At 43.0% G+C, this 13,776-nt stretch overlaps 1 protein-coding gene across 2 annotated transcripts in view; it reads left to right on the plus strand.

The window, feature by feature from the left end:
* sbf2 (SET binding factor 2) overlaps positions 1-13,776 on the plus strand; it is a 91,106-nt gene that overhangs the window by 21,675 nt on the left and 55,655 nt on the right. For both annotated transcript variants that reach the window (XM_053413914.1, XM_053413990.1), the window contains exon 3: positions 10,216-10,353. In XM_053413914.1, the coding sequence (XP_053269889.1) occupies positions 10,216-10,353 (138 nt within the window). The remainder of the gene's footprint in view (positions 1-10,215; positions 10,354-13,776) is intronic.

A 13,776-nucleotide genomic window follows, 5' to 3' on the forward strand; every position in this document is an offset into this window, starting at 1 on the left:
GTTGGAAGAACATTTAAAAAAAAAGGCGTCTTTATACATAATGTTTCACTAAAAGAAATTGTCTGCTCCAGTTGAAGACCTGACTCCAGTTTGACCTGAGCCCCTTGGCTTAGGTCAGGTTCAGTTCACTGGAGAAAAGAAATATGCTCATTGCTGTGAAGAGTCACTCATCTGGCCTTGTTCTCTGGGCAGCAAATCATGACAAGGCTTAACTGCATTGTTCACAATCAACAGCCTCGATTATTCACTTTCAGGCTCCGGGCCAAACCACAAGGAGATGAAAGAATGCATCCGAGATGTATCACTTGATGGACTCACTCAAGTGACCATAAACCTGACATGTCGCGCTGCACGTCGGTCTCCCGCTGTTTGTAAAAACTATGCGAGAAAAATTAAACAGTGCATTCCACATGGCAGGATGCTGTTACAGCCGGGGGGGAGAATGGGATCATGTGTTTGTCAGGAAGATCCACACATGAGTAATCAATGCTCCGTGTGCCAGTGAAGCTAAACACATCAGGAAACAAAGCTGGGGCTGTCAAGCAGGCAGGACTTTCCAGGCTGAAAAGTGCTGTGAGCTCACCAGGAAATGGGAATACACAGGATGAAATCAAGCCGCGGCACGCTGGAGAGTGCACACACTCAGAACTTTAACATGAAATACAGTAAATCCGTCTCAATGGTTTCTTGTTTATATATCTATTTTCGTAATAGTAAAAAAGTGTGATTTCCCTTGTTATTCAGTCACAGACACTTTGAATTTAGTTGTTCTCCTCCTGATAGACCAAAGGGAATGAGTTAGAAATAGAAAACTACCATTCTTTCTAATAATTCAAAAATATCTCTGTCTGTCTGTCTGTCTGTCTGTCTGTCTGTCTGTCTGTCTGTCTGTGTGTATGTGACTCGCATATCTTGAGAACCATTCACCTTATTGTGTTCGCACTTTGCATGTGTTTTGTGAAGGTCCCAGGGAGATGCAGTGTCGAAATTTTGGTGCGGTTTGGAAACTTTGAATAAACAGGTGACTAGCGTTCTGTGGCAGCGCCAGGACTCATCAACTTAATGGACTTGGTTGATCATGACAACAGCGCAATCATGGCAATAACAACTGATTCTCTGGTTTGAGGTTCTGCATATCAAGGCGAGCTTCACTGAACTTGGTGAACAGCTCTTTGCAGAAGCGGCGGCGCGGCATCAAGGTTCTGTTGACCTACTCCTGGAGTCTCTCTTTACTTGCTTTTGCTCAATTACTACGTACAGTTTCAGAAAGATGCAACCAGCGTTACCACAGGCCAAGAATACAGCCCATTCCAAATAGGCATGTTAAGTACGGCCACACAAATTGAAAAAAAAAGACAAAAACAACTCTATGTTCACCCAGATATACGTGCAGTTGTGAAATGGTGCCAGGAGCCAGAGGAACAGTTGAAAGAGCTATGTTTTGGGATACCTCAGCCATCCTGTACATTTCCGCCTTCCCGTTTAAAAAGCTGGCTGCCTCCTGACATTCCTCCCTCTGGCTACTGGTGAATTCCACTGTTGCTGGTATAGAAAATGCTGACTGCTGCTGATACCAGGGCAAAACCCTGGTGACATAGCGCTCATTCTTACACCTACATTCTTATAGCTGCAGCAATCCACACTGCTAATTGCCTCCATACAATGTATATATAGTTCCTCTATTTCTGCCGGAGGTGAATTTATGAGATCCTTGGAGACCCGTTTACTTACCTTAATTTAGAAATAAATCCCAGTACTGCCTGCTGTATGCAGATGTTAATATGTCTAGTTTCAGGTGTTTTCCTCGGTGTTGAGGCACTAAAACAAGACTTGCCAAATCAAAAAAGTCCTGCTGTAATGGTTCCGTCTTGTGCTGGCGTAGCAGTGATCTGGCCCGAACTGCTGTGTGCTGAGCCTGCTGAGTTTCACTTAAGAAGACATTCGGGTATTGACTCGGGCAGCAGGGGAAACATTTTCAGATTCTTTGGAACAGTCTTAGCTGCTGACAGCATAATAACATTGTGCAGTAATACATTATATTGCTGTTATTCGTCGACAGCTCTACTAGTAAGAGTTTGGGACTGAAAGGAGGGTAGTGTTGGTCTGTTGTCAAACCCTGTTAGTCTCTCTGGGTTTATGGAGCAGCAGGGCTCCTGGAGGCCTTTAGTCTTATCCTCATGTTCACGTTTACCGCTATGAAACCACAGGTATGGCTACACTCAAACACAGTCTGCAACAAGGTGTGTTTGTGTTGAATCATGAACACACTGTACATATCCAGCTGTGCTTTCAAAGTGCTGATGTCGCTGTGCTTCTTTAGCGAAAAACAATGTTATCTGCAGAGGGAGTGCATTTTAGATTTTATGATTTGAATGCTTTCAAGTCAAAGTTTTTGGTCCATCCATCCATTCATTATCTTTACAGCTGATTCTTTGAGGGTTGTGGGGAGATCTAGAGTAAATCCCAGCTGACATTAGGCGAGAGGCGGGGCACTTCCTGGACTGGTAACCAGCATATCGCAGGGGTCAACATACAAACATATATTCACATTCACACATTCACACATTCAATCGATTTGACGACTCCAATCACCATAACCCCAATCTGCATCTTTTTGGACTGCGTAAACCAGAAGTCCCGGAGAAGACCCTGGCCAAACCAGGATTGTAACCAGGAACCTTCTTGCTGTAAGGGCTAACTACCACATCACTGTGGTGCCCGTTTTGGTCAATCTGCCATCATTATATTTTTCCCTTCCCTTGCCATTGATCTATGGGACAGTGTTTCCCATAGATCAAGCAATTTGCTGCCAGTACTCTCAGTCTCTTTTAGACCTTAGTGCTTACAGTTCCCTGGCACCAAGACTAACACAATCATGTGTCTTTTGTTGAGCTATTGCAATGTTGAAATTGCTTAACATAGTCAGCATGCTTTATCTGTTGTAGGGATGACATTTTTACTCCCATTTGGTGAGTAGCGGGTACTACCTCTGGACCCTGGTATTGGTGTAGCTGTATTCATTTATACTGTAGATATGATGTCATGTCTTGTTTCTTAACAACTCATCCAACAACTTAAGATTTTTACAAATTTGATCTATGAAGGAGAATTGGTGGTGCCAATAAACCACCTGGAACTAATAGAAAATGTATGCCACAGTGGAATAAATTGGTACAGAGCCTGTGGATTGGTGGAAAGGTTTCTCTAAATTTCAAGTTCGATGCCTCAAACTACTCTGAACATCAAGCTACTTAATACATCACTGTAGGAGAAGCAAAGGAACATCTGCGTTTCTTCGATCGTGACCTACACATGTGATATGTACTCTAAGCAGTCATTCATAAAAATGCTTGGATTGCATTCACATAGTATGAGCACTTGGAGGACTGGTGAGAGGGGATGTGAGGACGCGTCCAAGATACTTCACAGACCACCTCCCCTTGTTGTTGTTTTTGTACAGCACAGTATGTGGAGCTCCTGTGGCCAGGTGCCAAGTGTTCCCACTATACTATGCACAGTCTTCTTTTTTTTCTTCTCTACTCTGAGAGCTGTCTCCTCCTGTGTACTATCCACGCAGCTGTGAGAAATTCCGGGATAAGAATATTTCACTTTCGTAATTTTCAGATTTCAGCTGTTCAGCTTCAGAGAAATACTTGGTGAGATAAAGCCGCTGGTTTCGACACGTCACCCTCTCCAGTGGGTGTAGCATGTGGTTTCATGAGCAGGAAGTCTCATATTAACATATTCATTATGATGGAGTCAGAAACTCGTCAGCCCCTTCTGTGTTCCTCATCACGTATGTCGCATACTGAACATATTCTCATATACTCTCCACGCTACATCAGTGTTTACTCAGAAGAGGAACTAAACTTGTTGTGGTTTCAACTGAACTTATTATGGGCAGAAGTGAGACTGAGGCCCGCAGTGAATAACTTTGCCAGAGCTCCCACAAGGCGGTGGAGGAAGCACCTGTTCCACAGCCAGGTCATTATCAGCCATTATCTTACAGTGCTCCAAAGGCCGGGGCTCAGCAGTCAAACGCAGGACAGCCATTGTACCGCTATACAACCTCAGGACAAAGCTGTTTATCCTGCTCTTTCATTCATCACTCCATGAGCCCAGAGGTGTGTTTTCATGTCTCGTGTTTACTTTTTACAGATGAAGGAAAAACCAGCCATGTTTACATATTCGCAGCTGATGCAGGTAACTAGAGGGAGGGGAGCAATCTGATGTTGACCCGAACTGAATAAAGAATAATAACAGTCGTGCGTGGCAGCTCTGGCGCCCCTAGTGGTTAGAAAAAGATACCGTTGCAGACAGGAATGCACGGCATGGATCATTCAGAGATCTAAGGAGTTTGCATTCAGTCTGGACATAACTTCAGGTTCCACCTTAGGCAACTGCTATCCATCCTTTACATTGACATGGCTGTTAAGCAATACAACCAGTAGAGAGTCGACCACAAGCATGGTGATGGTGGAGGAGGTTCTGATAATGCACCTCATGAGGAGGAGGCAAAAGTGTCCGCGTCGAGAGCAGTGGTCCAACTCTCAAAGTCTCTCCTAAAAATGTTCCGTGATTATTGAAGAATGTCCTACAGTCGTGTCACTTTCACTATTGGCTACACTGCCCATTTCCACGTTCACTTGTAATGTTGAGTGTAGTTGATCCTTTACTGTGCTTCATACTACATCATTTAAGTAGTTCAGATCCATGGCCTGGTCACAGTCATGCAGATTTGGGGGAGGTTCTCGAGGGTCAAATGCGTAGCTGCAGGCAGTCTAGGTTTGGAGGCCAGAGGTTGAACTGTAGCAGGATCCTGCAGAGACATCACGGCTCTATATGCGGAGCAAAAGGGCAAAGTTACATCAGTGGGAGACGCTTTTATGAGAAGCACAAGCACGTACCAGGTTGATACTTCAGTTTAATTTTGAAGTTGCACTGAAGGGGGAGGACAAAAATTATATTCCTCATACGCTGGCTGCCAAGAGGACCAACACGAGTGAAAAGCACAGTGTGCTAACGCAACGTCAGCCTGTGATAAACTGAGTAGCACAAGCAGGCCTGCCCAGACATGACGGGGCAACTCCTTCTTTAAGTCATTGATGGTTTAAGCAGAAATGCCACACGCTTTACACAGTTGATCTTACCGCTGTTCTTACTTCAGTTTTGACACATTTCATCACAGCTTTGTGGTTATTTATTGCATTTTGCTTGTTGCTCAAGTGGTTTTAATATAAATTTTACTACTAGAACCTCGTATCAACCGGTGACGGGAAAATCCAGGGATTTTCCTTGGATCCATTTAGGGAATTTTTTTGTCCAGAATATATTTCACCGCAGACTTTTCCCTGAACTATGATTCAATTCATTAATCCTTGGATGATGTAGTGTTTGTTATCCTAATCTTGACAAAAACCCACACATCATAAAATCCATTTATTGTTTGGGACCTCCTCGCCTGGCCTGAGCGTCACACAGATGCTTCAGGTTTAGCTCCAGGCGTGAACTTGGGAGAGCAAGTAGAAGTGATCTGACAGCAGATTGATTTTGATCGTAGGAATGTCCAATTCTCCAAAGGCTGCTTTTTTTATTTATGCATCTCTGTTTTCAAGTTGCATGTGGTGAACGGGTTGTGTTTTGAATTTATGCTGTGTTTTGAAATAGACTAAGTATTCAACCCGGAGTGAACAAATCTTCCCGAGGGATGTTGTGGAAATTCAGCAGGGTTGTTGGACTTTACATTTGGGCTAAAAATACACATCGTAGTAGGCTCTTTTTCTAGTGTTAGGTTTCCTACACATATGGCATTTATGAAGCTTGAAATTTTGTGTACAGCGCTGTTTCTAATCTTCGCTAGATGACTCTTCCTGTCCTGCCTGACTAGACATTTTTCTATTTACTGTGGTTCATCATGGTCGTCTAAAAATACCTACGCCTAAAATGAACCATATGCGTCCCGTATTGCATAACATATCAGTAAAAGGAAACCAGGAGTGTTGGTGACAGGGGGGGGGGACTAAGTTGAAGAATGGAAATGGAGGGTAGGAGATGCCACCTCAGTTGCCGCAGCTCCTAGGGATGGAGTTATAACCTTTGGCGCAGAAATTAATTCTCTGCGACCGCTAAGTAGTGTTTGGATAAGGGCGCTATTACGGTCATTTTGTTGACAGCGTTGTTTCTTGCAATCATCACGCTAGCCTTGAGTGAAGGAGACAGATGAGACACATGCATGTTTGTGCGCCAAACCGCTCGGCCGGAGCAGCCGTCTCTGCTTGTTTTGTCCAACGCTCATCCTGCAAGACCTGATAAAGTGCGGAGCGCTCGGCAGGCAACACGCCGCTGACCTTCTCACCCCCCCGGCCTGGCCCGCTCTGGCCCCTGACACCTTGCACTTCACTTTCCGTCATTGTGTTGTCTTCCTGGCATGTGTCTCTTCCACGTGCAAGGGGAAAGAGTAAGGAAGACCCTAATGGAAGTACACGGTGTAGCGCACATCTGTTGTTGAAGTTTTTCTGACCACATTGTATTGATAGTCACTTCAGGCAATGTCTGAAAGGATGATGATTATGATTATATCTGTTGATTTCTTCTTCACTAACTTTCCTTAACACCTGATCCAAGATTTGAGATTATCTGGCAGCGTGTTACCTATTTTAAATTTATTTTTAAGTGTTTCAATTGTTATAATGTTTACGTTGTATGTCATTTCTTTTCTTAGTGATATTTCCTCATTCAGCTTAGGTCATCCTAGATGATGCCAGAGCTTAGTCTTTGCACGTAGAACTTGCCTGATTTCATTTTGGGTTTGAAACTCTAAATTATGAAATAAATCCTTCTCTGGAAGGATTATAGGATTGAGCTCATTTGTCGCAACGGGAAAGCTTTCAAGGTTTTATGACCCCTCAAGGCTGTTTGTATTTCCTCCCAAGTACAGGGATCTTAAATGTTAGGGTCATAGTAAAACCTCCTTAAATCTGTTACCTATCTTGTTTTGAGCTGTGTCAGACCAGAGAAAAATAACGCTGACTCTGAACACAGATACTGTCCTCTACATCTCTTTGTCCTGAGTCATCTTTAGTCATGGCTGCTGCTGCCAGTTATATATCCAGCCTGCACTGGTGTGACCAGGGATTAATTCCTCGTCACCGAATAAGAATGCAACCCTGTCCTGATCCTGTGTGATGTTGTTTTTTCTTTGGTGCAGCACTCTGCTGGGACGATGCTTAGCAGGTCAGACTGAAGATCCAGTGTCACTGAATGAGTAGGTGAACTGTGAAGTGGTGGTGGAGGGAGCTGGTCCGGCCAGGGAGCAGCACATGTGATGCAGAGGATTTAGCCGCAGGGCAGCAGTTTCCTCTTTGACATCAATACAGCGAGTGTGTCCCAGAGTTCCTTTGTCACTTGACTTGGGTCTAATTTTGGAATAGATGTCCTTTTGTGTGCGTGCGTGTTTGCATGGTGTGTTGGTGTGCAGGCTTTATTAAGGCTAATGTTATACAGTGATCCTCGCACCTGTCCCTGTGTGGTGGATTTCTATAGCTGAATGTACTGCACAGCTCGTGTTTGATGCCATCAGTCAGTGATTAGCTTACACTGTGTGTGTGTGTGTGTGTGTGTGTGTGTGTGTGTGTGTGTGTGTGTGTGTGTGTGTGTGTGTGTGTGTGTGTGTGTGTGTGTGTGTGTGTGTGTGTGTTTTTGAATTGAACTGGACAACTCTTTCATGCCAGTTTTAAACAATAGCATGAACATATTATCTCTGTTTACTTACGGTTGTGGATAGTTACATTTAAAATGATAAACAACATTAGTGGAAAGCAGTGCAGCCCCAGCAGATGTTTCTAGGCTTTTTGCAAAAGTTCCAGAAATGCAGGACAGATTTCTGAAACCATGGAGACTCTCAACCTGATTCAAATAGTTTATTCACAAGTAAACAGCAAGCCCTATATGTAAACATATTTGTCTAGGATGCATGCTTAGTTGACACTGAAAATCATATGAGTCATATGCAGATACAATATTTTTTAAGCTTGAGTTACATAAAAAGGCGAGAAGGGAGGAAATATATAAAAATTTGATCAGATTTATGCCTTTTCTTTTTCCTTGAATTGCCCCCATTTGTAACATTGTTATTACATTACACTAACCCTAACATTTAAACTAGATGATGACATCCATAAGTTGTTTCTAAAATGTTGTGAAGCACTGATTTCATGTCGTCTTCACATCATCGAGCCTCCACATGCTCTCTGCAACCTGCTCGCCTTTACAGTTATGTCTCATGCATGCACATACATACAGTACAATGGACACACACATTTGCTATATCAGCTGTGATCTTCTCTGATCTTCCCAATTTGTTTTTAATTCTTTTCGACAACAATGAATGGCATAGTTGGAATAGTTTATGACAGGATCACAGTTATCCTGACTTGTCCTTGGCTTCTGTCTGGCCACACACACACACATGCACACGTTCACATACACAATACACACATTCTCACACACACACACACACACACACACACACACGCACACACACACACACACACACAAATACACAAACACACACACAAGGAAGGCTTAACAGATTTCCTGTGAGCTATTGTATCTGCTGGAAGATGGTGGCGTCCTGGTCCAATCTTCCAGGTCGAACAAGCCAAATCCTTCCTACCCCATTTCCTCTCCTCCCCTGTCCTCGTCTCCACTGCCCCCCTTTCTCTCTCTCTCTCCCTCTCTGTGTCTACTCCTCCTCCTCTTCTTCTCCTGCCACAGATACCTTACCTTGCCAGTATATTTTTCTTTGGCTGTACACGGATCCATCTGTCCATCAATCCATCTGTTTTTGCCCTCACGCGCCCCTCCTTTTAGCCGGCCCTCTCCTCTTCCTCCATGTGTCCAGTAATCCCTTGTGTAACCCCTGAGGAGCAGTCTAAACAATGTTTTCAGAGCCAGGCCAGTTGGGCCTCCAGCAAAAACAGAGAGACCAGACACAAACAATCCACTCTATGACTGAATGCCTGCCTGCATCCCATATTTTGGCCCTCTGTCACTCTCATGTTCAAATGATCATTTATCAATTCCTTCATAATAAATTGCTTATTTTTGGTGCTTTGACATGATAGTTTATCATGGTTCTTCATGCTCGTACATTTTATTGACTTGTACAACTGTCTTGCTTATGTGAAGGCAACATATTTGTCAATCTTGACAAAATATGTGAAACTAAAATCTCCATCTAGAATCATTTTACTGATAAACTTTATATGTCGAACAAAACACTTTATCAGGAGAAGCTGGTTTTTATTCTGCGCTCGCAGATGTTTTTTGTCAGGACTGGTGATGACTCACACTGCTGCTTAGAGACATGAAAACCTGTTAAAGAGGCTTTTTATGATGAGGACAGCCTCTCTCGTCCTCTGTGCCCACAATTTGATAAAAATATTGCTGGGTTTGGAGATCCATTGAAAATTGTTGATTTGTGTTGCATCCTCAAATCCCCAATAAACGTGATGTTGGAAAAATAAATAAGAAGTTTTGCCAGGAATATTTTGGAAGGACTCGACTTACTCATGAAGAAACACAATATGTGTCCAAAGCTAAGCCAAGAAGTCTCCGACCAAATCTGTAATCCAGATAGTTCGAATTTCAACAATAGATGGTTTACATGGTTCACTTCACTTTGACTTCAATATCCTTTTCTTAATTGGTGACTAATGAAATCCAATTGACGGAAACATTTAAAACAATATTTCAGCTGATATTCGCCTAATTCCTTGACTGGCTGGTATTTTAACATCTTCCGTCATATTTAAAATTGTTGACGTGCATGTTGGTCTGCTGAACAAGCCACTTCCCGCTCTGCAGACGTGACTGCTGGACTCAAACAGGACATCCTGTCTCAGCTCTCTGTGGGGGTATTAGGATTAAACTACCTACTGGAATATGCTGCTGCCCTGTCCATTTAAGGTTTGAATAGGTCGCCAGCCAAGAGTGTCCAAAACATAACTACAACTACAACATGTCAACAGACACATTGAAATGTTTGTCTTTGAAGTCAGCTCTCTGCATAAATGTCTAGAGATGTCGCGCTGATTTAGCTGTCTCTTCTTCAGCCACTGAAACATATATTATAACTTTATATATCAGACTGTGTGGGTTAATTATCGTATGTGCTGGGCTCATGTAATGATATTTTCTCGAACATCTTTTCAGTTCTGCCAGCCTGGAGGTTGGAGGCTGTCCAGGGATCGGAAAGCACCCACCTTCTTCACAGTTGTGCTGACGGACATCGAGTCAGATCGACACTTCTGCTCCTGCCTCACTTTCTACGAGGCCGAGGTCAACCTGCAGGTACGACTGCAACGCATATGCACACACACACACGCTCAAGGAGGGGGGGGGGACATGCTATGACTGACTGAACTGTCCTTTAACATCTCTGTTTTAAGGCCCTTTTCATTTCTTCCCCCAAGGAGGTTTTGTTCTTGTCAGTGGGTTTAATTGTTTGTCTGCAGGACTACTCAAAAACTACCGGAAAGATTTCTAGGAAACCTGGTGAAGAGATGTGACGTGGACCAAGAAAGAATTCCTGATTTTGGCAGTGCATCCAGACAAAGGGGCTTAAACTAGGGATTTTTTGAGTTTTATAACTTTTTTTAACATTGCGAAACAGGACATCTTCAACATTTCCACCACTTTTCCCAGGGAATAATTCATTCTTGATGGAAAAGGGGGGACCGATATCTCTGAGTGTCTAAAAATTGATGCATCTTGATTGACTTTAAGGGGCTTGAAGAGGTACTAGCCCTACTGAGGCCCATTCTAGTTGAATTGATTTGAATGAATGAATTTTTATTTGAAGGTCACAAGTAGCTGTAGCTTATCCCAGAATCTGTTGGAGTGTGAGGCAGCAGTGCAAACCACTCTGCCACCATGCCAGCCTGGTGATAAGTGGAATCACCTGTTCCCTCCATCAGACGTCTGTGCATCACATCCTCCTCATCCTCCTTATAAGGGTCACTTAAGCTCATCCCTGTGATAATCCTCAGTTCTGAGGACTCAGTGATGAGCATGAGGTCACTTTCATCCTCATGTGTCTCTCATGACTCTTAGCGACCATAGGGGATATCTTCGTGATTGTTTTCATTCTGTTTTCCATTTTCGGCTTATTGTTTTTTTTTTGTTTTGTTTTTTACAGTCTTTGGCACTTTTGTGACTCTGAGGAATGTCTGCCGCGTGTGAGATGTCTTCCAGAATTTGATGCATTGGTAGAAAACAAAAGCCTGCGTGGATCCAGTCTAATAAATTGAGAGCTGGCCGGGGGATGCTGTTATAAAAGAGAAGATGGGCCGGTGCTCTTCTCCGCTGCCTTTCATATGATTTACTCATGCGTAGAAGATTGGGTTTGATTGCAGATTGGCGGCTTTGGCACCAATGTTCAAACCGCCCCCATAAATTATTGATTGCAACAGGTTTGTTGGGACAGGATCATTTTTGAACATATGAGTGATCTCGTTAATTTCTCCCCCCCCCCCTGCCAAAAGCCCACAGAATACCAGGCTAATTGTTTCATTGTGTTTGACATCGTTAGAGGCCTTAAATGACTCTGGTCGCTCTGCCCACTGTGACTTCACATCCTCTCACATGTGGAAGGCAGTCGGCCATCACATTCCTGTTGGATCAGCGTAATTTTATTTTAAGTTCAGTCAAAATGCAGTCATTTTGTGATACCAATCTGTGACAGCTCTCATTAACTGTAAGAGTCACTTTGGTGGAATGCTGATTGTCAACAGTGTAGTAGTAGCGCTTCCTTTTCTTGTTACTTCACAGTTTTTGTTTGTTGCGTGAATCAGGCCGTAATTACACAAACATTTGTTGGAACCACTGGGCACATTTTTCCGCACTGATTCAAAAGCATCAGGGGAGGTTGGATTTATTAGAAGATTGCCACATCAAGGGAAGAAAATAACCAGAAATAGCCCAGTGGTTAGGTGTAAACGGTTCTGCAGAAAGACTGTTCATACTTAAACTCAACATCAAAGCCAGCACACGCTTTCCTTCAGTGTTCCTCCATAAAAGCTGCCCCCCCCCCCCCCCCCCCCCCCCCAAAGACATGGAGGCAGGTTGACATGGCAACAACACAATCTAGAGCATCTTTTACTGTGTCGAAGACGATCCTTTTATCCTCATAGCTAGAGCTAAACAAACATAATCAATATAAATATAAATCAATATTATTATAAATCAATCCAACAAAAATCCACTTTGTAAGCCAACCTCAGATCTTAGAGGCTAAGTTCCTCTGTATGGACAAATGTAATAAGGCAGGAAGCTGGCGCAACGCTAACGTGCCAAGAAGATTAATCAGTTTCCCGTGGCCGGCAGTGCAGCTGCAAACACCGATACTCACAACTCTCCCACTGTTACAGCTAACATCCCCCCTACCTGGTGAACTAGATATGAAATCATATGTCTTTGACCAGAAGTGTTCCGGACACACTAAGTGGTATTTGTGGCACATTTACCATCTCTTGCTGTCTTCTCTCCATCTCGACTCTTCTCCTACTACTTAGGGTTAGGGTTGTGATAGGTTTAGGGTTATGATAGGGCAAGGATTAGGGTTATGATTGTAATAGAGTTAGGGTTATGATAGGGTTATGGTTGAGATATAGTTAGAGTTATGATGGGGCGAATTAGGGATATGATAGGGTTATGGTTGTGATAGAGCTAGGATAAGGGTTTGGGCCAGAGTTAAGTGGCTATTAAATTATCTTGACGATTCCCTCTTCCATCCTCTGGGCAGTTGTAATGGTGAGTCAAAAGGGTTAGGGTCATAATGCACTGCCTGATTCCAGTCAGGTATTAGCTTTTCATCCCCGTATCACCTTCATACCAAATCATATCTGGGTTGTTTAAATTGTAAATCTTTAATTGGATGACTACTTCAGTTCATAAAATGTTCTGTTTTGTGTCGTATGTGTTTTTCTTAAGCAAGATTTTCAACGTCTGAAATCTAGGTTGCCAAACCAAGACAGGTACTTTTGGACATATAGGTAGAGTGGTTAGGGTTATGATGATTGGTTGGTTATTTTAGGGGGAAGACTGAAGTGGGGTTTTAAACTCATGACTCTTGAGGGACAGGGTTCAGGGTTAGCCCTCAAGATGAGTGGTTAAGGTTAGGATGGTTGGTTTAGAGTTAGTGTGACAGAAATGGGATTAGAATCACTCACCATAGCTGTGCTTGTCATTGATTGCCACTAGTTGGTGACTCTGTCCCTGTGCTTTTAAAATGTCTTAATATTAAACCAGTGTATCGTCTTCATTCTTTCATCCCTGTCTGTTTTCTGTCTCCACACACTTGCTCCGTTGAGTTCATAGGGTTTGTCCTTTACAACCGATTTAGACATGATTATGGGGCCTAATGTTTTAGTAATTGTGTCTTTGTTTACTGTTATTAGGGGACTAGTAAGGCTGTTAGTGAGACCCTGAAACTGTTTATCACACACTCCACATTTAATGTTTATTTTAGCTCTGGAGCACAGAGTAGGCTGTAAAGTTGCTAATTTCACAACAGTAATTACTGCAATTACTCATTGAATTATAAATTGTAGAAGACTGACTGTTTTCCGATCCTCACTCAAATCCCAGTCATCAAGAGGATTTAAACTTTACTCTCACAAAGCAGTCCCTCTCTCCCCTGCCTTTAATATTTAATGGAAGATTAGGGTTGTCCAAAAGAAAAGCCTTTGCAAAAAAAATGCAAAGGCCTTAAAC

The sequence above is a fragment of the Pleuronectes platessa genome, chromosome 1 (assembly GCF_947347685.1).
Source record: "Pleuronectes platessa chromosome 1, fPlePla1.1, whole genome shotgun sequence".
In the NCBI taxonomy this organism is placed as follows: Eukaryota; Metazoa; Chordata; class Actinopteri; order Pleuronectiformes; family Pleuronectidae; genus Pleuronectes; species Pleuronectes platessa.